This window comes from Toxotes jaculatrix, chromosome 5 (genome assembly GCF_017976425.1).
Source record: "Toxotes jaculatrix isolate fToxJac2 chromosome 5, fToxJac2.pri, whole genome shotgun sequence".
NCBI lineage: Eukaryota > Metazoa > Chordata > Actinopteri > Toxotidae > Toxotes > Toxotes jaculatrix.
Genome location: NC_054398.1, coordinates 10,333,469 through 10,360,458, shown reverse-complemented (window position 1 = coordinate 10,360,458; position 26,990 = coordinate 10,333,469). Strand labels below are relative to the sequence as shown.

Here is a 26,990-nt window from a genome sequence, read left to right as displayed (position 1 = left end):
GAGGTAAAAAATCACAATGCAGCGACCAATCACATCTGACATTTATCGAGTATTTAATGTAAATTAAGAAATTTTACTGCTGATATAAAAAGGCTTCTGCACTGATCTGTATCATTTGTGACTATAAACCACAACAACCATGGAGGCAAACTGTAAACTGCATGATTGAGTGAAGGTTTGTGGGATGTATCAGCAACCTGACAGCCTGGCCAGGTTTTCTGCGTCTTTAGTGTTCCTTCTGTATGTGTATGCAACCCAAACATCTTCAGTATTTTTTCACGAATTAGATAACAACAACAGACTTCATATATTTATAAGCTGTGTCCCAACACAGGGGCTGGATCCACTGCAAGACAATCAGTGATGAAGTTTTATTAACCAGCCCTGACAAGTGCATGAGATGCTCACTATGGACAAAAGCTTTTACTTGTACACTGTGAGGGTTTGGATATTCTCAGAATCTTCCTATAAAACATGAAACTAATTTTACACTTAGTTATTTATAATGGTTGGAGGAAAGTTGCTATCCAGAGTTGTTATGCAGGTCCTAGCACAAGACTCTCAGAGTGGATTGTAATTACACAGAGTCTTGTGAGCTGATGATGTCGGATTGATATTGAATATTTTAAATGAAAGTAGAGCCTACAACCATTTTATCTGAATGGGACTGAGCAGTCAGCAGCAAGCTGGGCTGCTGTCAGTGTATTGCTGAGTTTGATCCAAAGTTTTGAGGCCTTTGGAATAACCTTGAAGTTGTTCACCTCTTATGATATATTCAGTCCAGAAATGCAGACGTTTGGAGGATCCGAACCCCTGAGTTGCACCACAGCTATAAAGTCATGAGTTATTTTGTTTAGAGCTTACCCAGCACGTTTGCTCATTTTTGCCCTGCCCAGCAACCTTGGTTTCCCCACTTTTATCTTCATCCACGGCAGCTCCTCAGAGAGGAGAATGACCCCCACTGTATGTGTCCCCTGTGCTGCTTTGCCTGCTGTCAGACAGGGAACGGACCCTGGCAGGCTGACAGCTGGCTCCCCTGCTGTCCCCTGTGATCAGCAGTCATTTGCTGTACTGTGTCTCACAGCCACCACGGCAGCCAGTGTGGACACTGACTGGCTATTTTGGACTGAAAATTCCAACATCCCTCTGTCAAACCAAACAAACGTTACCTTAAAGGTCAACAAAAAAATCCAGAGAGAAACACGGACACCATCAGGGCGCCTGATCCTCTTGTTTGTTTGTCGACCCGGCTGAAAATACGAAGCGGCGTGAGTGTGGTTTTTAAATATTTGGATCCCTCTGTGACTTTGATTTGTCCCTCGAGATGAGTGAGACGACTATGGACTATTTTCAAGAAACTCAAAAGAATGAATCAAACATTTCAGATAATACTCTCAAATATACTGAATGCTTAAAATATTTGGGACATTTTCTCATTTTATGAAGTTATGAAGGTGAAACCAGGCAAAATGAATGATCTCTTATTGACTGACTGTCCACAAAAGATACAGATTAGATACAGGGAAACAAACAAGTAAGGTCATTTGTAATCTTTGAGGCAAGTAAGATGGTGACTGAGTAAAAAGTTTTACAGCTCAATAACTGTCCCTAATATCTGGTACATTCACAGATCATTCAGTACCAGCCAATGCTTCATCATCCTTACTGGGAGTTGTATTTATCAAATGTCTGTGGTGATGATTATGCTGCACTAAACTTTCATGTGAACATACCCTTAGTCTCATGCATAATTGTTTTGTAATTGTGATACAGCTCTAGCTATTTCAGCATTCCAGTGAGTTGCCCAACTCCATGCACTGGCATTCAATGCTGTAATTAGATGCAATTTTCCAAACATCTAATCATAAGTAAAATGGTTATTTTGACCAGACACAGGTTTTTTTCTTTTTTTGATTGCAATCACACAGACGTTTGTTTTCCATGTTTCTCTCTTTTTGCGTGCCAAGTGCGATTACGTAAGCGCTCAGTGTCATGTGTGATAAATATGCAGATTGTCTTAGCGTTGGTAGGTGAAACCTGTTTTGGAAGCACGGTGCTGCTGCCAATGCATTTATCTGCAGGATTAGATTAATCTTTAGGATTACGTTCCACCTTTAGTGGAACTCTTTTCTGCTTCTACCACACAACACGATGATTTAGGATTGTTCAATAGGGTCAGTGGTAGACTCTTAAGTCCAGGACTCACGCATGAGAAATACTGGCTCATGAAACTTTGCTGAAGTGAAATTCGCTATTATAATTGATGTGCTGCAGACTGTGAGGTTTCAGTAATGTACAGAATATCCTTTCCCCCTCTGAATGTGGTATAGCTGTATGTCCTATTGACGTAAAGATTGCGTGCCATATTTATGCCATGGACATATTTGCATGCCCTCATATGCCTTATTTCAGTCACCTAATTCTGAGAGCTAGGGTATTTGGCCAGGCGAACAAGAATAGCAGGTAGCTAAGTTATACGCAGGAAAAGGACATACGACAGAAGTGACCCGCCCGTCTCTTCTCACCAGATTGACATTTAGTTGACAGCGCCAATGGAATTCTCTTCACCCACTACTGCCCGCTCACTCACACGGACACACATTTGATTTAGCAACCTCTCAGGTGAAATTCCAATCACGGGACGTAAAAGCTATTATGCACTTGATGCTACTCCTCCAGGCGAGTGCAAAAATGAACAAATAAGATCAATCTCAATTCGGCTGACTTGAAATAATTGCCTATTTGTCACAATTAATTTCAGAGCTTTGACTCAAGACCCCTTGATATTGATATTGAATTTCCCATTATTATATACCTGAAAACCTACTCATTAAATGGAGCTGAATCTAAAGAATTAAACTGTGTGTTAAATGGATGATAAAAGGGTCAAGACAGGCAGGGATAATTTCCCTGTCTGTTTGAGGGAGAAGAGGTGAAGTAATGCAGAAGCTGGAAGTTTAATGTGCGGAGAAGACATGGCTCCACCTCTGTCATGTCACAAACATGGCTTAACCCCCCCGAGCTCTCTGCCTCTTGGTTCAAGTGTGCGCACTCTTTGATTCCCCTGGCGTTTGTTCTCTTTTTTTTCTTTCTCCCCAGCAGAGATTGTGCCTTTGAGTCAGTTTATATGTGTATGTTTGTGTATGTCTAAGGTGCAGTGTGTATTCACAATATGTATAAAGGGTAATCCTCTCTTGGACAGGGACCAGGGGAGGCGAGGCGCTCATCTTCACAGGAACTAATCACCCGATCCCGCCTGCTGTTTACAGAGGCAGTCTCGCCAGCCAAAATCAAATGCAAAGCCCATGTTAATTGCCTTAATGCTGCTTCCCTGTCAACCATGGCTTGGCAGCAGCCTCCAGCGCTAGGCCACAAAATGAATTCTTTTCACTTGTTCAATGAATTCCAAAGACGAAAAGGAGGTACACACACCTCCTTTTTGCATCCAGTTATACCCTTTGATATTTTGACTCAGGAAGTGCAGAAAAGCAGCATGGGAAGGGCAAATGAAAGTGGAGCTTGGTTCGTTGTGATGAAGGGGAGAGGGCAGGAAGTTCAGTCCTGGCTTGGGTCATTACTGGGCGAGAACTATTACTCTTGCCAGGGTCTAGTGTGTCAGAGATGGTAATTGAGTCCGTCACTGTGCAGCCTGCTCTAATGAGAAGCTGCAGGCCTAAAATGTGACTAATTTCTTATATGCCTAGGATGATGCGTCAGCCTGGCCATCCTGTGCCTAATGACTCCCGATATTTAATGAAGGATTGGTGGGATTTCCAAAGGCTTGGACTGGGTACTCTGGAGACTTGTCTAATGACATTCCAAGGCGTTTGATGTCCTGACAGTGCACTGCACCACTGATCAAAAGTGGTGTTTTATCTCTGTTTGTATTTATGCCAGAATTTCAAGGATCAGTATATTTTATTGATTCCTGACAGTTTTTTTTTCCAGCGCCTAATATATAACTTAACATGTCATGTATTTCTAAACAAATGAGAAGACAAGCAGAACGCCTAGTCTTCACTTTGTAGTCTCATGTTTATAAAGCTGAGCACTGACAAATGCTGTGTGCTCCTCATTCCTCATACCTGTGCAAGTAGGAAAATCTTCCTCCAAATCAAAACAAACTATCATAAAAGGAAGAATTGCTGGTTTGGCGTAAATAAATCCCGAGCAAAGTTACATACCTTAATTCCTGTGGGTGTTGATAAATTAATTGTATCCCCACTTACAGTATTTGCTTGGTGTTAATGCACAGACAAGGTCATGTCCATCACACTATCATCTCGAAATAAAAAAATGTGCGTTTGCTGGAAAAAAATGTGGACAAAAAATGTCCTGGGCTCCCTCAACATCTACATGCTTTTGAAGATGCTTTGACCTGCTTGTGTTGTCTACGTAGCCTCCAATGGAGTTGAAAATGTCTGATATAGAAACCAGTCAAGCTGGTAAACATCACATTTCACCCTCATGTGATTCTCATCTCCACCGTGTCCGCCATGGGTCAGGAGCTCATCTGTCCTGAAGGAACAGCACAGCAGCTGATTATGATGGATTATGATAGATTCCTCCTTGACTGACCTCTGCAGCCGTTCACACAGTCTTCACTACACTTGCACACATACACACACACACGTAGACACTCATAAATTTATGGCAACAGACAAGTGTAAACACACACACACACACATAAATGTTGATACACAAAAGTGTGCACATTGGCACAGACGGTACTTTCGCCCAAGGACAGACACACAGGACATAGAGTCACACATGGTCTGCGCACATATATCCATGTCTACACACGTTACAGCATAACACTGTAACACTGTATTAGTATCATGCACTGTTGCTTGTAACTGACCGTCTTGCAGGTTAGCTCAGATCAGTACCAGTTAGAGGCATGAACCTAACCCAGTTAACTCACATGAAAGCAAATAAACCAGCCAGAAAAAAAAAGAAAAATAAAACTTCTAAGACCAAGCCCACAGAGTGGGAGCTGCTTTCAGTGCAGGCCATTTGTTCTCATTTAGTTTGGTGTCTTAACTGGTGCCGTGCGGAGCACTTTGAGCACTGTGTCTCTGTCAGACCGGCCGCCTCCGCCTCCACCCACAACCGCCGCCCCTCGTCCCATTACCACAGATGGTGCTGGTGTAGCAGCAGTGAGGAGAAATGAGGTGGACGGCGCTAACCGCTGGTGCAGACTGATGCACATTCAGTCACCTGGTCAGCAAGCCGCCAAAGTGCTGCTCTTTGCATTTTCCCCTGCTTTGTAATGGACCAAAGGCCATAATAAACAATGGCTAAAGTGAAAGAATAGCAGAGTAAATGCTGATATTGACCTGGGGGGGACACGGAGGCCTGAAGGCGCTGCAGCTCTGGGCATGAGTCTGCATGTGATATGGAGAATCAGGAGCACTGATGTTATGCAGTGAGAAGGAAATGGTTGGCTTTCACAACATGAGCCCTTTGAGCGTATGAACCTTTTTTTCTCAATGCAGTGTGAGAGTACTTTTTAGCCATTACCATGACAACACAGAGGTCCAGGGCTCTGCATGTGAGTGAGTGTAACAGAATTACACATGTGAGTAATGCAGCCGATCTCTCACCAGCAAACGCGAGCAAAGAGGAATAAAGTGGCAACCAGGAAAAACAGCGGGAGCCGTCGACGCCGTGAGATAGATTTAGACGAACAAATACAGCATGCGCACCTGCTAAAATACACAATCAAACACATGAACGCACAGAAAAACACACAAATTATCATCTCCCACGCTTCCACTCTCTACCACGCAGAGTAAAAAGGGAAAAGCTTAGCAGAGAGTATAAGACAGTGAGATATCTCTGTGGTATCAACTCATTGCCCTGACTGTAATTACAAGTTGGGAAAAATTGGTCACCTAATGCTCTCATGACCTTTCTCATCACTGTTCACGTCTTTTCCTGTCACGTTACTTCGATGTCTAAGTTGGCCTTTTACAGATAGCATATAGACTGAAACCTTATTGGAATGACCTTTCGTTACAGCATCGGCTGCCACGGCGAGAACTATTCATACACCTGCTACCTTTTAAACCAAGGCCCTCCATTTGACTTATTACCATTTTGACTCATTACCATTCGGTTGAGTAGGTATTACAGCACGATAGAGGAAGAGGAGACAGACGTAGAGAAAGAGACAGAGAGCACAGGCTGGGGCCACTGGCACTCTTTTCCCTCATCTGCATTCTGTCGAAATAAATATTTCCATTGTAATGCCCCCGTCTTTTCCCCCCTTCTCCTTAATGTAGTGTCTCTATCTCACATCCCGTTATTTCTTCTCCCACTCACCTTGTGCTCTCCTTTTTTGTTCCTCTATTGCTCTCTATGCCCCGGTGTTTTTGGCAGATATAGTTCATTCCCACTGCTTCTCAACCCCTGCAGTGACTCCATGGCCTGGCGACACAATTAGGAGCTCATTACTTGCTAATACACAGACTAGAAGACAGACAAAGGCAGTCTGTGCCTTTTTTGTTGTGCACTCCCTGCTTCCATCATTTTATCTCTCACTCTCTCTCTTTCTCTCTCTCTCTCTCTCTCTCTCTCTCTCTCGCTCCCCAGGAACATTTTAAGTAAAAGGGCTTTCTCTTCCTCCTCCTTCTCACTCCTCTCATCATACCCTCTGCTACAGTACATCTCTTCTCTGCATAATGAACTTGCGTGTGCTGAGAAGAATAAATAGTTCAATTTCCATCTCGTAAGCATTGTTTTTATTAAATTAAACGTACTCTCGACCCAAATGACATTTGAGTTTCTGCATGTCGTTTTCTGGCTCATTTAACATCAAGTAAGCTTAAGGGTTTATGAATTTCATTTACCTTATTGTAGGAAATGTCTTTTTTAAGAGTTTGATTCCTTTATTTGTGGTTGTTTCTTTCCTGTCATGTTCAGAGCTCAGGGTGTGCGACTAGAAGCAAACTGCAAAACATGGGTCTCACAGGTGTAGCATAAGGTCAGCTCTGGCAGCTTCCCTCCATGCCACTGTCTGCATCATTCCTCACTATCTGGATAGCTCTGCGGAAATGCCAATTTGCTCTGTAAGGGGTCCTCTCGGTGTAGCGGTGGATGAAGGGTGTGTGCTATTTACCGGTGTGTTCTGTGACAGCCGACCACATGATGAAAGGGACGCAGGGGAGTGTTGACATTTAGTTTCGTGCCGCTGACGGGCCAATGTGGGGAATCAGAATTAATGGCATGGATGTGTTTGTTTGACAGCAGAAGCTTCCTCCTCAGGACTGATGAGGAATTCATGCCCGTAAGAAGATATTTGTCTGGCGGGCATTGTTTGTACTTGAGTACCCATTTCTGTGGTCATACTCCGTGTCCATTCTTGTCTATTTTTGTCTGCCTGTGTGTCAAACAGTGCTGCTTTTTGTCTGATTTTAAGTGGGGAGCAGCTTGCCCGCAGTGCCAGCAACTAAATCTCATTTTAGTCATCGTTCTCCTCCTCATCCTTTGTCCCCCCCAACCCCTCCACCCCATCTCCATCAGCTCCTCCTCTCTGTGAAGGTAATCCCAAGGTGATGTTAATAGGCTGGGATGCTGGTGAAAATGCCACTGTCATCTCTCAGAGGATTAGATGGACAATTGCTTATCTGAAACCCAAGCCAAGTGGTTAAAAGTAAACTGCAACAAAACAACTTTTCTAAAAGTACCTTATACAACTACTGTGCGAGTAGAAAGTTTTTTTTTTTTCTTCTTTGTTGTTGTGCAGCACCATGCTGGATTCTATGTCCTCAGGACTGAGTTTGCATTGTAATGCCTTTATGTATTGATCTCCATTTTAATTTAACCACAGATGGACTCATAAACAGCCAAAATAAACTGATGCTATGGGATTATAGGCTCAGCGTGATGTGTGATCCCAGATTAATGGAGGAGCAGTGTGTGATTATTGGGGCCAGGCTAATTTTGGCCAGACACTGTTCCAGAGAACCAAAGGCAGTATGAGGCAGTTGCAAGGCATAAAGGAGAGGCTGCTAAATGAATACATAACAACAATGCAGAGGCTAATGAAATAACTGTGCTCATGTTGCCAGAGAGCTGTGTGTTTGCAAAGCATGTATCTTAATTTTTTACATTAACCTCTACGGATCCATATGTAAGAACACAGATGTAGCTTCAGGGAATCAGTTGCGGGAAGTAATGTGTTGAGCAGACAGCTGCCCGCTGTCTACTACAGACATATATACCGCCACTTCTTTCAGCAGCTGCATTCAGAGAAGAGAAATGCTCACTTATTCTCTCCACAGACCCATTACCCTGCGTAAGTTTACATTTCACTTTGTTATGGCCCAGCCTTCACCTTTTGAGTGCATTGCTGGGATTTGGTGGAACACTTTAAAAGCAGTCATCAGCAGTGGATTTGAATTTTTTAAGTAAATGTTAAATCTAAACCTACAGATGTAGCTGATCTACATCTGTATGCTGACAATACTGTCCCTTGATAATATTGTAATGCTGGTTAGAGATTACTTTTTAAGACAGTTTGTGTGTGCATGGATTGTTTCAGTCAGCTGCTTTGGATTATTAGTTATATGTTTCAGTTGGCTCTGTGAAATATGCATATCAGACAACTGCTCTTTGTTCAAAATCACGGTTTCCCTCTCAGACATTAGTTTGTCTCTTCAAGCTGGTATTCTCTTTCTCTCTCACTCTATCTCTCTGTCTCGGTCTGCTCACTCTGGTGATATTTCAGCCCACAGATGCACCATCAATAATGCAGCCTCTTTAACAAGGCTGAGGCTTTTAAGAGGGTTTGTCAGTGCCCCTCCCTTCTAGATGCCTGCTAGTTGCTGGGTGGCCACATCCTAGTGGAAAAGTCTTCGATTTTGTGCTGAAACCAGAAATAAACCCGCCGTTAACAGACATTTTATACTTTATTTTCATCATTATCAAGGCTTTTTCTTCTGAACCTCGACAATGCTGGAAAGCACTTAATACTGGCAGGGCAGGAAGTCACTGTCTCGCTGGGGATGTAAAGAACTGAGCACTGACTGCATAGCTGTCGGCAAAACTGAAATGGTAGCAAAGGCAAAAAGGAAACACAGCTGCTCTATGATGGTTCATATTCTACTTGAACATATTTTGTTTGCATTTTATGCAGTCAACAAAATAGCTTCAGCCTCGTGCTGCACTGTCAGTGTCTTTCCAGGCAAAACCCATGTGGTGCAGTCTGCTTAATTTTGTGTCGAATGTGTGTGTGTGTGTGTTTGGATTAGTTACGAGAGGGTCTTGAAGAAATGCAGGCTGTTTGTTTTCTTGAGTAATGCTCTCTGAAATCACGGTTATCCCTCAATGTCTGCGATAATGCCATAAGCTATAGGAGGTTAGAAAACTTCCATTTATTCTGCCATGTTGACTGAGAACAGCACCATGTTTGATGTGAGTCCACGAGAGCAGATCCAGTTCAGAACAAAGTAGATTAGTAGCTTTAGAATATGGACTCCTGGATAATGATTTTTTCATTATGTTGCCTTAATGTCCTTATTTTTAAAAAAGAATTGGATGAAGAAGGATGAGAAGGCAATGTTTGTCCTTTATTGTCCATTAATGAAATAGGACTGTGGACAAACCATAGTTCTTAGTTCATATAATGTATTTCGCAGTTAACAAACTGTAAATGTTGCAGACAAAGGAGCAGTAGTCCGAGCAGTAGAGTATAAGAGTATTCTGTGTTTTTCCATAAAGAGTTAAGTTTGACTTTACTGCTGTTAGAGCCAGTGTCTTTATTTCATTAAAGAAAGAATATTAAGTCCTTCAGCCAAACAACTGCCTCATGATCTGCTGCATAGATGGTGACTAATCCTCCTTTAGCCTGTGGAGAGGACAAGCTTGTGGTCCATTGTTTGTTCCTCTCCAGATGCAGGCAGGGTTGAATTGGGCAGATGCCACACCTGTGAGAGCAGCTCACTGCTGTGGCCGGCATTGTTGAAAATGAACCAGTCTTTCCTTCTGAGGTCGGTGCTTAAGACTTTTTAAATTTGGTCTGACAGTGGGTGGTTTTTGAGACATCCTCTGACTCTTAATTCCTTTTCTCAGGGTGAATTCAGCTGGCAGCAATCAGCCTGGTGGTCATGATCTGGTCATGACAGGATATTTTCATTTTGGCCACACAAGTTTTAACCCTGCTGTTTCACAAGTTTGGGGTCTCTGACTCATTTTATTCCTTTTACAGTTTCCATCTTGGACTAAAACAAGGAAACAACTTACGTATTTGGCTAAGATCCCCCTCCAGAAACATTTTAATACATGAAGAAATACACAGCATTGACTAATAAGTTTTCCTCCACAAAAAAAGCTTGATAAACTACTGCAATGGATTAAAAGTACATCTGCTCCTTAGTCCTCATCAAAAATTCCAAAATCTATGAATATGCAAACATAGAAATGTCTCCAGGCGCTGTGGCGCGCCGCGTCACGCCCACCACTGTAGCATCGCTGGTCCAGTTACACTCTGAGCACAGTTACTGACTCACACAGTCACACAAACCACACATTTCATTCTAAAAATGGCATTTGACTCATGTTTGAGACCATGTGTGTCGCGTTTGGTGTATGGTTGTTTAGAATTAAATTCAGAAGAATGAGTTGGTGGAGAAATTTCCCTCTTTTATTAATGTCAGTTTCCTCAAACGTATACGGAAATGTTCATGAATTAGTCGTGCAGACAAACGCATGTGGCTCAGAAAGCATAGTTGTGTTTTGTCATTTGAATATTTTGAATGCCACGTGAAGTGGGGAAAGCACAATATTGCTACAGTGCTGACTTTAGTGACGGAGGATTCTTAAACATTATTTTTCTCTCTTCAGCAGCTACCATGCTGCTTTTGTTTAACTTTCTTGCTCAGTATGCCTCCTCCGCTCTGTTTATATCTCTCTCAGCCTGTGTGTGTGTGTGTGTATATATCTATATATACATGTTGCCCTGATAGAAATAAAGTGTATGAATGTAACAGACATTTCCACTTCACAGGAACGCTCTACTTCTTTGTCAAACACAGGAAAGGAGATGTTCAAACAGATATATTATAGTACTGTGCCAATAAGAAACATCAGGTTCACCTACAAAGTATAGATCTGTACCATTTTGTACCTTCAGTGTGCCGCTGCTCAGCTTACACAAATAACAGTGAAACTTCCATAGGCACATAAACAACAGAGAGTGAGGGAGAGACAGAAATACAGTTTTAAATTTCAATGCACCGTGTGTCATGACGCCTGTAGCCCTCTCCAGGCCAACATTAGAGTTAGCAATAACAAGGACTGGAGTGCATGTGGAATTTCCAAATTGGGAGAAAAACTGGTGAAAAATGCAAAATGAATAAATTATGATGTCTTTTACTTTTCGTTATCAGCAGTGGTTACACTCCTGTTGCATCAACACACCCTGATTGTACACACTTAATTGTGTTCTGTAAGCACAATCAAAATTGCTACGCCTAAATCTATCTTTCACTGCTGCATAGTTCATCAAGTTGATTTAATTGCACAGATAACAGTTTAGTATTTAAGCTGATTGCGAACGACTGAGATTAGATCATGAAAACGTAAGATGGAACAAGCACTTCAGAACTAAAACAACATTATCGAAATTTGGCAAATTGTCACCAAAATCACTTCATTTGTCTTCAGTCGAGAGGTTTTAGAAATCTAATGGAGATATTTGTATTCACTGTGTTACCTCCACACTAAATCGTAACTGCAAAATCATAAACAAAGAACGAATCCTCAGTAGAAAAGTGCATTAAAAATTAACGTGAGCTGTCTGGGTGACTATTCTTTACTTCCTCAGCAAACAAAACAATTTATGGTGGCCGAATGAGAGATCAGTATGTCTCTATTACCAATTCCCTAAAAAGGCCTGCAGTGTTAGATGTGATTTAAAATGACAAACCATTCTGCCTCTGAACTGTATCACATTCTCGATTTATCACTTGTAGGATAATACAGGGATTACATAACAAACTAGGCTCATAACATTCACTCTATCTCATTTTCATTTGAGTTGGATTGGTTTGGTGACTACCAGTGAGCTTTTTTCTTCTTTTTTTTTTTTTTTACACAGTATTTCCCATCATTCCTACTGATGATGACCAATTTTATTACTGAGATTCTAAGGAGGGGTCAGATTTGAGCAAGGCAACAGTGCGACAATGTTATATAAAGCACTTAATTTGGAAGTGAAAATTAAAGTAAATGTTAGAGTTATGGCAGTTCACCATAAATGGTCTTTTGGTATTTGAGAGCTACTCACAGGTGTAACTTGACCCAGTGCACTTGCCACAAAGCAGTGCATGAGTTTATCAGACATTTCAGGTGTATGCGTCTCCAAAAATGTGCTTTATACAACTGGATAAGTCTGGGATTTGATGGGATTTGAAACCTGTCTGGTTGCAGGATTACTCGTGTTGCTCGTTCGTGGCTCGCTTGTAAAGCTGCAGCTACCAGTGCTGCTGTGTCCAGTGAAAGTGGCCAGGGAAATCTTAAAGAATGGGTGGTCAAAACAATGACTTTTTGTAAAAGTGTAAGTAAATAAAAGTAAAAGTTAAAAAGACTAAAAAATGGAAGGCCAATGTACAAAAATGTAAAAGATCTTCCTTTCAGGATGAGGATGAAGTTATGTTTAGTTCTGGATTCTGTTGTGATGTAGATGTCAGAAGTATATCAGAAGAAAATGGAGCAGGAAAGATGTTAGTTGTCCTGGCCTCTCATATCCACATTCCTCTACGCTGGGAACAACAGAGGCTGTTGCAGTAAGACTGACTCACATCAACACCCTGACTATATTTCCCTTTTGGGGAAGTCTTATTTTTGGGAGTGTGCTACACAATAAAAGCTGCAATAAAAGATATGGCCTACATATCAAGTATGCCAGACACACTGCAAAATAAACATACACAGCATGGCATTAAACAAGGGAGAATAAGGGAATACAGCATTGTGCATTCATGGAAACATGTGGGAGCGCAATTTTGTGCATACGTGACAAATGAAAGCATTATTGTAACTGATTATTATAGGCCGATGGTAGATTCCATTGCAGTTGGGTTATTATTTTCATAAATTGCAGAAAATTTGACAAAACAATTGCGTTAATCACAGATACGTGTATTTTTGAGAAATATTGGAGGTTGAGGTAAGGACTGTCTACAGCTTTGGAATACTAAGAGAAAACCAGCACAGTGCATATATTTATCTAAGCTTTTATACTAAATCACACCCTCAACTTAGCATCTGTTATTTTCCTTGCTGGTAATGATCCCAATTTTTTTTTGTTTATCATTGTGTTTCTGTGCTAACTGACTATGCAGCATGTGAATCATAAAAATTCCCACAGAGGTGATCTGTCCACTTTCTGCTCTGCAGTTTATGTAGATTTGTTATCTTCATAAACAAAAACAGTAAATGAAACTTTTGATTTATCTCCCCTAGTTTCTTGCTTTTATTCTGCTCACTCCCATTTTTTAGCACTTTTTCTTTCAAATGCTGTTAATTTCCATCTTTATGGGAATTTGCCAGGAGAATGAGGCACAAACACACTACAACAACAACACACTACATATTACCAAACTCTTCAAAATACTATCATCGCTAAATAGTTTACAGAATGAATCAAGCACAGTACCACAATTAGATTTGTGCTGTTGCACAGTGGAACAAGGGATGCAGGGCATGTAAACTCATTACTCCGCTGCACCAACCTTAGCATGGGTGAGTTTAATAAGGAACTAATGATCAAATATAAAAATGTGTAATAAGAATATATTTTTATGAAGATCTATCACAGCTTAGTGAAGTAAATGAGCTTGTGTGGCCTACATTTATGGTTTAGATTGTCACACATGGCTTGAGCATCACATGAAAGTATATTTTATGCTCTTTATTTTCAAGGCAGCTTATAGAATGGCCAATCTACATCCACACAAAAGGCACTTTTCTCTTTTGTTGAAATATGTTAACATTAAGCAAATGTTTGCCTTCTAGGGTCTAAAATCTTCTTAGTAACTTTTGATTTTTCTCTTTCTTTTTTTTTTAAGCTTAATTGCATTTGTAATCAGCTCTTGTATTTCCTTCATCGGGTATTTACCCTCTATTGGGGATTTCATGGGGATTTTAGTATTGATTGATATGGCTGTGCATGCCTGTGCTGATCTGAGCATTTTTTTTTTTGTGATGATAATAAACTAGCTTTACCTTCACCTTTCTTAAGACCTGTGTTCTTCTCTTATAATTAAGATTAAAATGAACTGTGGGTCTTGCTCAGTTACTCATTTAGCCTTGTTGACATGGACATAACTGTGCAGAGCTGATGCCACAGATAGTAATTACATAGCAGGTGATGAAGTCTTTTGCCCCCCCCCCCCCCCCCCCAATTTAATACAACCGCCTCCAAGAAAATAGTTCCCATGAGGCTGAAAAAGGCTAAACAAGGACTGAAAGAGGCAGAGGCATAAGTGTAACCAGCATCACATTATTCTGGGTTTGCCGGCTGTTCCCATGCATGACTGCCCTTTTCTTCATCTTTCCCCATTAAGGCCTTACTTGCTCTGTTGCTCTGTGCTTATGCTGCCCTGCCTGTGTGTCTGTCTCTCTGTAGGGTGTCTTTAATTGATGCCGACCAGCTTCTTTACACTTGTGCTTATTTATACTGGGCGCTTCAGTGAGCCGAAGGAACAGGATGGCAAATCTTTTCCTCTCTCTCGCTGTCACCCCCCCCCCCCCCCCCCCCCCCCCTCCCACCACACACACACGCACACAATGAAAGAGACAGTCAAATCACCTCCACCACCCTGCTTCACCTCTGAGCCTATTAAGAGTAGTGTGTCCAGTAATTGAAAAATAAGTTTCTATCCTTGGACCTGAAAAAGCTGGTTTTCATTCCGAGCTGAGTTGTATCGATTCACTCCTCCTTTATCCCCCAACACAAGCAGACATGTTTGTATTGACATCATCAGCCTGTAATGCAACTTGACTTGCTCTTTTTCAGCTTCAAACAGAATTTCACATAATTCACTTGAGACTGTTTTACCCAGCATGGTGGATTATTGAGGACAAAAAGCTGACGTTAAAGGATGGTTGACGACAATGTGGGGTTATTTTTATGGGTAAAAACGGCTCCTCTCTATAAACAATTTATTGTTGTCTACCTCTTCCATAGCCTTGGTATAACTTTCCCTTCTTCTCTAGCTCACAACATTTACAAAGGCAGCCCAATCAATTTTTTTGGTGCTGTTTCAATCTGAGGTTCAACCTTTCACCCAGGGCTAATCAATGCAGGTCAGATATCTAAGCCTCCTGAGGAGGATGGGGCTAAAGCAGTAACAGCCAAGCCAATAGTCATCTCAGATACAGATTTATATCACTGACCTTTCATGCGCAGAGCACGGGGAATAGAACTTGCTTGGGGAGGCTATTACTGGGAATCTGAGGGCAGAAAATGATGTTACTGTCCACCTCTCTGTTTCGCTTTTACTACCCCTCTACCTTCTTCTCCCATAATTGTTCCATGTAACTCTTGTCCAGCTGTGTCTCGATCACCCCACCCCTCCACTTTGTTCCCCTTCACCTACTCATCTTTTTCTCCACTCTTCCATAGTGAGCTGTCAGTCTTTACATGTTTTCCCTACATACTGTCATCTTCTCTTCTTTGGTCCTTCTCCCCCACCCACCACATACTGTCTGCCTGATGAGTATTGCAGCAACATTCGCTGTGGTGCCTCCAATAACACAACCCAAGGTCCAGATATACCCCAAAGGGTCTTAAAGGGGAGGCAATCTATACACTTTGAGATTTATTAAATTTTCAATAGCCCCTGTCTAGAATAATATAGATTTTACTACCAAATTAGCTGTCTAATGTTGGGGCAGAATGCTGACGTTTGGTATGAAAATGGGAGACAGTGGCAGATGTGGGTGGCTGGACTGTGGGCTGCCGTTGCTCGGCCCGTCTTTGCATATTCAGAGAATTGCTTAGGCTGCACTGAAGTCTCCAGGCTGCCATTTCAAGAATCATTATGTATGAAGTGTACCCATGGAAAATCTCGGAATGAAAGTTGGACGCTTGCCATTTGTGCATTGACTTGATATTTTCTCGTTCAAATGGGCAACAGTGGTCAAAGATATTGAATAATTGACAACCCTTTTAAGAGATTGCGCATACATTTTCCAATTCTGTACCCACAACATTTTAATTTCATGATTTTATTTGCATGCGGGATGACTTTGATTTTAGTGTTTCCTCGCTTGTGACAAGGTCTAATTTAACACAGAAAAGTCTGTTTTTTGTACCCTACTGAGTTTTCTTATAAATCTATTCACCAAAAACATAGTATGCTTCCTTGCTAGCTTATAGAAAGCTTTGTTTCTTTGTGTATTACTACAAGCATCTGCCAAGAAGCGAAATAGAGTGAAATTAGCAGCAGGAATGTGTTTTGCTCACTGTAATTTCACTTGGATATTAGACCTGTACTGCACAGGATGATGCACTGTTTGTACATAGCTCGACGCTAGAAGGCTGTTTTCAGATTCTGTTGATGGTGGCAAATTTTCTCTGTGGTCATGACAGATCTGAGTTGGCGTGGATGTATGAGAACGACTTTGTGACACCGCGGCTAGTTTGGAAGCCAATCGTGGTTCAGTATGCAACTTCACACACAGGGGTGTACGATATGACGATATTAGATTGTGAAGGATTAGAAAGTGTTGACAATCTGCCAGAGGAGAGAGATCGTATTATCATCTATAGGGCACATTCTATTAGTAACATCTGTATACGCGCGCACAGAATCATGAGAAGTTTTTTTTTTCCTTGGGCAACTAACAGCCCGATTCACATGAACATGACCAACCAATCATGGCGAAGTACGAGCAGTGTTGATTTTTTTTTACTAGCCTCGCTGTTTTAGTCAAGGTGTAGCGGGTAGCCATGGCCGACAACAAACGTGAAAGCTTGGAGTTGGTCCCCAAAAAGAACTTCAGTCATATGGAACTGGTTTGGGTTTTCTCCAAACGACAAAGCGCAAACACCTGTCATTTGCAAAGTTTGCACAGAGAAGGTTTGTGCTTCGGATGGCAACACAACAAGCCTCTTTAACCACCTGAAGAGGCAGCATCCAAAACAATTTGCTGAGAGCCAAGCAGCGAGGCCAACCACACATCAGCCAGTGGTAACAGCTAAAGACATTACACAGAAACAACCAACTATAACACAAGCCTTTGATAAAAGCACGCCATATGAGAGAAGTAGCAAACGGTGGAAAGAGGGCTAAGTTTTTACACAGAGAACAGTTTGGTTCTAAATTAACTTCACTGTAAAAATGAACTGTGATAAAATTGTGATCGTGATTTCACCATTAAAAAATTGTGATATGATATTTTTACCATATCGCCCACCCCTATTCACACAGCAAGTCTGATGTGTGAACTTGAAACCTCCAGTGCACATGCACTGAGATTGAGGGCTTCCATTAGGGTTGGGGCGACGTGCACCAAAAATCATATTTCATATATTTTTAGGCTGAATGGCGATGCACGTTAGATATCTCTGTTACAGTGTTCAGTTGTAAGTCAAAGCCGCATGGGACATGTCACCAGCTCTTTTATTAGAACAAACTGTAATAAAATACAAAAACAGGGTTTCTGTCCCTGTTTGAAATTATACAGCTGCAAAACATGTAAACAAAAAACAATTAAAAGTAAATAATCTAAATGAAATAAAAATATGCCTGTCTCTGAAATTGCACCTTCAGTTGTTTTCAACAACAATAACAGACTGATCTGAAGTCATTATACAGTCCATCCCTAACTTCCAGTGTAGCGGGATATATTTTGTGTTCTGCAATTCATCTTATGAATCAAAACACCTTTGCACTTTCAGAAATCTGAATTTCTATTGAGTGAGAAGGGGTAGATGTAATATTAAGAATTTTGAACAAGGTGTGTTTTTATGTCTTAAAACATGTCCGGAGGTGATCTTTAAACTTTGTGTGAATATGAGAAATGTTTGCTTTGATTAGAGGCCTTATGTTCTGAATATAACTTTACACAGCACAACAGTCGAGCTCATATTGCATGTCATTTCTAACTCAACATGAGACAAAGAAAATATTGCAAAAATACTGCAAATTTAATTTCGATATTATTCAGAGCCAGTGGGAAATTAGACTGGTGTCTAGTCAATTTTTATTTATTTATTTAATTTAATTTAATTTACAGTAAAGATGACGTATATACAGATAGGATAGAAGGATAGAAGGATAGATAGATAGATAGATAGATAGATAGATATAGTACTGTACACTATAGCTGGGTTTTACGTTCACGGGTTCACGGGTTACATGTAACGGCGTTACGTATTTAGAATACAAATTATGAGTAACTCTATTCCATTACAGTTACAGTTAAATAGATAGTATTCAGAATACAGTTATATTGTTGAAATCAATGGATTACGTGACGATACTTCTCTGTTTCACGAGTTTATATTTAATCTCTAAATGAACGAAGGCAACCCGATGCATTTCCCAGAAGCCCCAGCTCCACGAAAACAAACATAAATAAACGAGCTATTTGCCTGATCAGTCGGACGAGGAGCATCAGGAGCGAGAGCTTGAGCCGCAGCCGGCAAAACAGAACCGGGACAGGAATGCGTTTCTGTCTTGGCCAAGACAGAACCGGCGTTACGTATTCTGAATACGTAACGCCGTTACATGCATTCCGTTACTCCCCAACACTGTCCGTATTGTACGGGTTTAGATCCCGTGTCGAGACGGAGATATACACAATTAATCAAACAATATGTTGGACGTGACCCGTACCTCATGAAGATGAGCGAGTTTTCAACGGGCGTTAAAGATTTGCCGACAATCGAGGCTGCTGACATCACCAATTATCTTGCACTTCAGACCTCTTATTAAACGAAACAGCAAATGAAAGCCTACAAAATCCTGGGGGCATATAACTTTTCTGTGAGCGGGTGGGTCCACAACCTTGTTACCAAACGGCTCCAAGACGATTATCGTTTGGTCTTCGCCAGGGAGAGTGTTTATTCTTATACTGGTTGTGTATAGCTAGCAACAGCGGCTATAATGTCAACAAACACATCTTACCGGGATACAAGGGGCTTATCTGTCAGTTACATAGAAATACTAATGTATGACATGACAGCGAAATAGCATTTGGACTACTGAGTCAACGTCCCCTAAAACTCTAGGGCAGCCTAAAAAGTCCCAATGAAGTCCATATTAGACTACCGGCAACTTAATAATTATTATTATGTAAATGAGCATTCAGCCACAACCAAATGATATAAACACAGCCACAAAAAAACAAGTTAGATAGCTAACATACCTTTGAGGAAGTGGTCACTGCAGACAGGGGTATTAGCAGACTGCTCCTCCCGACCGCAGACGTAGGTTTAAGATCCACATTTTACTGCGTTGTTCTGTAAGTTTTTCATATTCCTCTCCTTTGTGGGTGACTACTTTTGGTACCCTATAATAGCTTTTTTCTTTTTCTCTGTTGGAACGATTTGAGCACCGGTAAACTACACAAAACGCAGGCACTTTTCCACACGGTAGATCCTCAGTGTGTCAGTCAGCTGAAGGCTGAAACACTTCCTGCCCTCCATTTGAATTTGGCGCCCCCTGCGCCGCTGCGTCGTGACGTCACGTGAAACCCACCTCTCTCTCTCTCTCTCTCTCTCTCTCTCTCTCTCTCTCTCTCTCTCTATATATATATATATATATATATATATATATATATATATATATACTCTCTCTCTCTCTCTCTCTCTCTCTCTCTCTATATATATATATATATATATATATATATACATAGAGAGAGAGAGAGAGAGAGAGAGAGAGAGAGAGAACCAGTCAAACTTTCTAGAAGTTGTGCAAACACAAAATGTAAATGCTAATTAAAAAAGCATCCAGCTGATGCCTATGCTCCATGATTTAACACTCTAAATAGTGGCCTTAGTGGACACAGCCATGGGAAAGGAGGCAGAGGATGGGTGTGCAAGAGGCAAGGATAGTATAGTCAATATTTACCCTGAGTAATTGGGCTACACTTCTCCCAGCAAGATACACAGGCGTCCAGCGTCATCCCTTCCTTATCTCCTCCAGTACTCCCTCACACACCCACTGTGTGACCGCAGTTGTACACAACAGTGTTGTGCAGCTGTGGAAAATGCCCTGACTATCTACAACATGATAGTTAAAAGCATATATATGAATGAGTGAGTTGCTGGGCATGGACACTGTCATGTCCATTAACATTCTCCAGGTCACCTTGGGAGTGTTGCATAGCCCCGCGGAGAACTGTAGTGAGTTATTATTCTGTTAAGAAGCTCACAGAGCAGTCTGTAATGAGCTGTGTAGCCACACTTACTGTGGTAATGAGGTGGGCTTGTTCGTTACCTCATCGGTAAACCACTTTAGGTATTCCGGCTTATCACTGTATCGATAGAATGACAAGGGCACTGGAATAAGATGTGAGGAGCCTGCCAAAAGAGGGGCTCACAACCTGGATGCGAGAAGTGCTGCAAAAGGTTTGCTATTGGCAGTGTTAGAGAGACTCATGGGAAAAGATGAGCTCTCTGTCAACCTTTCTTCTTCTTCACTCTTTTTGGCTGTCTGTCAAACGCATATGCAACACGCACAGTCCTCTCTCTGTCCTTTCTCTCGCATGCTCTCAAAGCAACTCTCCAATTAACCTGATGCCTCTCGAACCACCGGCTCTTTGAAGTCCTTTTGCACGGCTCTCTGGTACTGCAGTTGCGTGCGGGTCTGAATGGACATTTCTGTGGTATTTTGTTCCGTTGTGTTGTCAACACTGAGTGGCCCTAATTACACGTATTTCCTTTTAAGTTTGTGGTTCTTTGAACTTTCATAAAGGCTGCTGGCTGCCGAGAGAACTATAGAGTACTAAGTGTGGACATGTATGGTTACGTTATGAAGAACAAGCTGGTGAACGAGTGTAAATTAGGATTTGTAATATTTACCTTCTGTATGTGATGTGAACTTCACCAGTATGAGGCAAGGCAGTAGCAGTCTGCCCCACTGGCCTGAGAGATGGTTATATATATCAAAAGGATGACCACAAATGTCCCAGCTTTATAATAAAATGCAGATTTTATTGTGGTACGTATTTTATTTTATTCTATCTTTTCCTGTAATACATTTTCACTAATATTAGAAGCCCAACTGTATCTTAAACCTTTACAACTATAAACAAGAAAAAACAAAAACTCAGAACAGAAAAAAGTCTTCGTTTACTCCTTCCAGCATTACCGTTTTTCTTTTTTCTCTCCAACGTGTTCATGTTTGTGTAGGTTCCTTTGTCAGAATGAGCTGAACAAACAGGGATGGCAGGGGAAGAGCCAGGGGAGACTGTGTGAAGACAGCGCTGTTTTGTCAAATAAAGAACAAAAAAATGACATTTGGCAGTTTTCAGACATACCTGGATGGCTGTTTATATATCCAAGAGGCTCACCGATATAAAGTGCTCTCTATGAGAATCGTTCTCTGCAACGTCATTTGGGATTGGTATAAATCTGTTTGCTGAAATATCATACCACAAGTAAGAAGAGCCTGCGGTTTGTGTATGTAGTAATTGGTAGAATGTATAACAGTTTTCATTGCATCTATTCATAAGCTGTTGCCAGTGGGTCAGCGATGATTCAGGACCTGTGATATACAGATGAGCACACATTTAACGAATAAAAGAGACTCTATGATGGAGACGTGACATAATTTGGCCAATCAGCACAGCCATCTTGCAGGCAATCATTCCGCTGGTTGGATCCACGTTATTGGTAGAATGTCACTATCTCTATGATTCGCTTTAAAAGTAGGCTGAGGACGTCTTCAAGATTAATCACAATATAAAATCGTCATCGGAGCCCACCCCTACTTTCCAGTCCTCATAAATTTCAAGAGCCTTTTTGTCTTGATCCTTCTTTTCCCTTTTTCTATATTGCTAGAGACAAAAGAGGGGTTTGCATCATCCTCACAGAGGATCAGAAGGGTCGTGCTGTCTCATTTAAGAGAGGATCTATACATGGTTTCCCGAATCTGCTTGCACTAAAAGGGCAGCAGGAGAAGGATGATGCAAGAACAGATGATTTCTATGTGTCTGTTATTCAGCTGTACTCTGGGAAGTGGCTACACTCGCTAACTGAATATCAACTAACTGCCTTGAACCTGTGAACTCTGGTTATGAATTCACAAGCATTCAAAGGTCAGAGCTTTCTATTTGTATCAGAGTACAATGGATTCCTCAGTAATGAATTCTGCCTTGTCAAAAATGTGTCTCCATAATGATTAAATAGAGAAAACAAAGTCAATTCATTTATATGATTTATTTGGAAATATTAGAAGAGCAGAAGCAGCTTAGTTGGATATGTAATCATTTTGTACCCCAGTGAAATGTGACATGTTTAAATACATGTTTAATGTACATTAGTGTGTGTCACGACCAGCCTCTAACACTGAATTTAATAAACCTCTAGATCAGGCATTGCAGGAAGCTGATTTGTGGCACTAAATGATACTGATATACATCACAAACAAACTTTGAGCAAAATTTTTTTTGCAAAGGCAGGAATTATTTTGACACTCAAGGAAAAAAATCTGCTCCAACACATTCATCCTGCTCACTAAAAAGATGTGTTACCAATTATCTATGAGTCAGAAAAACCTCTAGTATCATCAGATCTTTCTATCAGGATCAGATAGAGGCTTTCCCAGCCTTGTCTCACATGTTAAGTGATGTTTTGTTCAAAGTAGGAGTTTTTTTTTTATTTTCATATCACTGCTCTTCACAGGTGGAGTTATTTAAGAAAGAGAGATCCGTAGCGTGACCCAATCACTCACTGTCTGGGTAAACCACACCGTCACTTAAGGTTTTAAAGGTCCACACCTCTTGGCAGCAGGTGCAGCTCCTGCGTCCTGCTCTCAAGTGTAATGAAGTGGCCTACTAGCTGAACCCAGTTTCAGCACTGCAGCATGAAAATGTCGGGACTCCTCATTACCGCCCTGTGGTTTTGTTTACGAGCTAAACTGCTCGCTGCATAGTGTCAAACCTCAGCCAAAAGGCCATGTTTCACATTCCAGCCCATTATGTTGCAGCTGCACTGCAGCAACCAGAAATGCCCCGAACTAGTTCAGGGCACATGCTTTGTCCCGAACGTGTTTATTTCTGGTCTGTGCGTGTATATCTGTGAATCTACGTCAAAAGACATAAATATATACTGTATTTGTATGTGAGTGTTCTTTTGTGTCTGTGTCCTTATCTTCCCTATTATGAGATTGCCCCGCTTTACAGTGCCCACAATACTGTTAACGCTGAATGACCTCCTCTGCTTTTGTATTCATGAGCTCGCCCTCTGTGTATTTGCCCATAGATTGATATGGCTTTTTAAATAGAGCACCGCCTTTAATATTTTTCTGTCTTTAGAGAATGGAGATAATAAGGGCCTTCCATTTTGACTGTGGTGATGAATATCGCTTTAACACAATATCCCTCTACCTGTCTGATTTCGTTATGGAGTGAGATTGTAATAGTCTGTTCTCTTTCTTGTTGCCCTCCTCTCTCTCTTTCTGTTCTATCTGTTTACCCATCAGAGAGCCAGCTGCTTCCAGGGAATAACTTCACCACCGAGTGCAACATCCCTGGAAACTTCATGTGTGGAGATGGGAAGTGTGTCCCGGGCGGGTGGCAGTGTGACGGATTGCCCGACTGCTTTGATAAGAGCGACGAAAAGGGCTGTCGTAAGTCCAGTTTAGACTCCATTATCTAATCTCTCTCTTTTTTTTTTTTTTTAGCGCTTAGCTGTGCCTTAAAGCAATGGATCCAGATAGCCAATTTAGTCATGTCTTCTCAACTCCTGAACTCCTCTCCCTGCGCAGTATTGCAGTCGAAGTTTTTCTCTCTTCCCCATCCGTAGAGCCATAAGGGCCATTTAAACCTAATTCTCTGCCAACTTAAATGAACGCTCCTCTTCAATCCTCAATTCGCTCTCCCCCCACAGTGTGCACTCCTCCTCCTCCTCCTTCTCCTCCTCCCTGCCAGACCCTCAGCCCCAGTTTAGCAGTAGGGCAAAACTTAATACCATCAAAGCAAAGGCCGATTACTTCTGTGTGCAGGAATAGTAGCGCATGCATAATTCTACTGTAAGGCTACGGTAATAGCTCAGTTTTGATCCTCACTTTTAGTTGGGTTTGATCTTTCTGGTCTGCTGCTCCTCCTTCTCCCCCTCCCGTCTCAGCTAGAGCTCCACACGAAGATGGGATGGATGATGAAGATTGACTTTGAGGCCCTGCCACACTGAATGGAAACTCCCATCTCCCGATATATTCATCTCTCTAAATGTCTCGCACTCAAGCTTTTACTCCTCTACGCACCTTCCCTCTTTATCTCATCTGACAATTTTTGACTTATGGCTTCTAATTTGCTTCACAGAGGTTTGTTTTCAATTAGAAAAGCATAATGCGCATCTTGCCGAGATTTTTTTTTTTTTGCATTCCATCATCGTTCATTCATTCCATTTTTTTTCATGCTAATTCTCTGCCAGAAAAAAGTCACCCATGGTTTGTCCTCCATTCCTTTGCCTCTCCTCATTTTCTTCTTTTCTCCTCCTCTTCCTCCTCCTTTCCTCCTCCACCCAACACTCTATTCTCTCTGTTCTCACACTATTCTCTCTTGTAGGCAGACTAGTCTTGACAAAGTTGTGTCCCATGGCATACCTGCACACATACAGACACACAAACTCCATTTACCTTTGTAGTCATCAATCTTCTTAATTTGTTATCCCTTGGTCATTTAAGTTATATATACATGGGGAAATTCGGTGTCCTACACTATCTTCTTTAGCGTGCCTTTACTACTGATATTAATGTAAGTCTGTTGCATGAATAAACTACTTAAATAGGTGGGTTGTGTGCCCCAGATTCTCATCACTCAGTGACCTTAAACTGTCAACAACTGTCAGACCTGGAAAAGTAATATTCAGATGAATTTAGACAAATTACATCAGAATTAAGTGTTCCTGTTTTCTCTAATCACAGCAGTTCAGGTGTCAGTTTCTTACATATTCAATCAAATTCACCTCAAGTACATTGAAACTACAAACATGATTTTATTGTCAGTTGCTGACACTACATGCTGTACTGCTATAGATAAAAGCAAGTTATCATAAAGCATCACTCTCAGTTTGCCTTTCCGGTTGTCAGAGGACTGTATGTGTTTGTTGTCGACGTCTACATTATCTGCTCTGGCATAAGTGGGCCTTATTATCCTCAAATAGATGGCTAGTTGTCAGTCGATATCTCCGGTGACTGCCTCGCAAAAGTCCCCAGACAGACCTCTGGCTCCATTAGTGGCTCTGCAGCAACAGACTGACAGACAGAGGGAGGGGAAACGAGGAAGTCAGGGAAGAAAAGGAGGTAGCGAGGAGGACTCATTATGGTGGCTACAGCAGGAGTTCTGTCTGGATGTCTATTATCTGAGGAGAACACAATGCCTGAAAACTTTTGAGACTGCAGCACTGGGGCCTCTGCAAGTAGAATTGTAATTAGTCACCCCCCTGCCAACAGAACACACACATGCTGACGGTTATATATATAGTATATATATTTAACAGAGGGGATGATAGATGTGCTAACTTCAAAGACAATTTGTTGACTGTCACTGAGCTTCATGAATAGTGTGTTTTAATGCAGACTCCTCAGAAAATCACTTTTATTTAGTAATATATTGCCATCAGACTGACTTTTTTTTCACCTTTCACTAACCAAGCAGGAAATCACAGTGTGTGTGATGACGTCTGTCCGCTGTCCTTTGCAGTGACAGTCATTACCATGGAGGCAGAGCAGTGTTGACCACCACAGGATATTAAATTTCCTCCCATCTGTAATATGAGTGATTGGTCTCTGCCAGGAGGTTTCCAGGAACATGTGTTTTAATTGACCATTAATATGGATGTTTACAGATTTTTTTGTTTTTTAACAGTTTTGACAACTTCTTTCATAAATTAGTCAATTTTAAGAAGCCAGGGATGGCGCTAGATCATTAAGGCATTACATTTTCAGCAACCCCAGCAGCTTCTCTCTGTGTAGCTCTATTAGGAATGGACAGTTTGTGCTTTTTGTGCATGCATACATACACAATAACTTTATGTATTTATAATATGCATGTGTGAATGTATAAAATTATCTGGTACATCTTCTGCTGCGGGACCTGTACCTATTTTTACCTCATGAATTTGCACCAGAAGACAGCTGTAGTTAGAGAGCAGATCCTCTGTAAGCTCATGCTGTTTAGCCAGCAGATTGTGCTGAGGTGGGCGTCTCTGATCCAAGGAATACTTTATTCAGAGCCCAAGGTAAAGGTCATATGTGGCGACATCTCCCCGGTGTCTCATTAATGAGAATTTTGTTTTTTGGAAACCATGTAGCTAATGGGGAAACACAAAGAAGAACAAATCAATTTGGACTTGCAAATTACTTGTTTGAACATGTAAACATTAGTTTTCTTTTGAATCTGAATGAAATGTCTAAAAATTGAACACACTCACTTGCACATATGGGTTTGCAAGGGTTCTATCAAAAAAAAGAAAGCAAAAAGAAAGTGTTTTGCAAGACAGAAAAACCCACACATGAACTTATGATGACACTTTCTGGCAGATTTTCATTTTCTTTTACCAGCAGTTGCTTTGCCTCAGAAATAAACTCCTTTCTGCCTCTTTTTTTTGCTGACCTGACTTCAGCACTATCAGTGGGTGAGGAGGTAAGGAAGAGAATCATGCAAACCTGGTCTGCATTTGCTTGCCTCTGTCCTTTATTTATTTACTTACTGTGAATGTGTCCCAGTCTGCTACGCCGTATAGGCCAGGAATTGCCTCTCGAATGGTCAGGGAATGTTTATTCACCTAGAAAAGACAAGCTTTT

The 26,990-nt window shown here is 41.3% G+C and overlaps 1 protein-coding gene across 2 annotated transcripts in view; it reads left to right on the top strand.

Moving 5' to 3' along the window:
- The window catches only part of ldlrad3 (low density lipoprotein receptor class A domain containing 3), a 76,271-nt gene that overhangs the window by 5,097 nt on the left and 44,184 nt on the right, over positions 1-26,990 (top strand). For both annotated transcript variants that reach the window (XM_041039370.1, XM_041039369.1), the window contains exon 2: positions 23,667-23,813. In XM_041039370.1, coding sequence (XP_040895304.1) covers positions 23,667-23,813 — 147 coding nt within the window. The remainder of the gene's footprint in view (positions 1-23,666; positions 23,814-26,990) is intronic.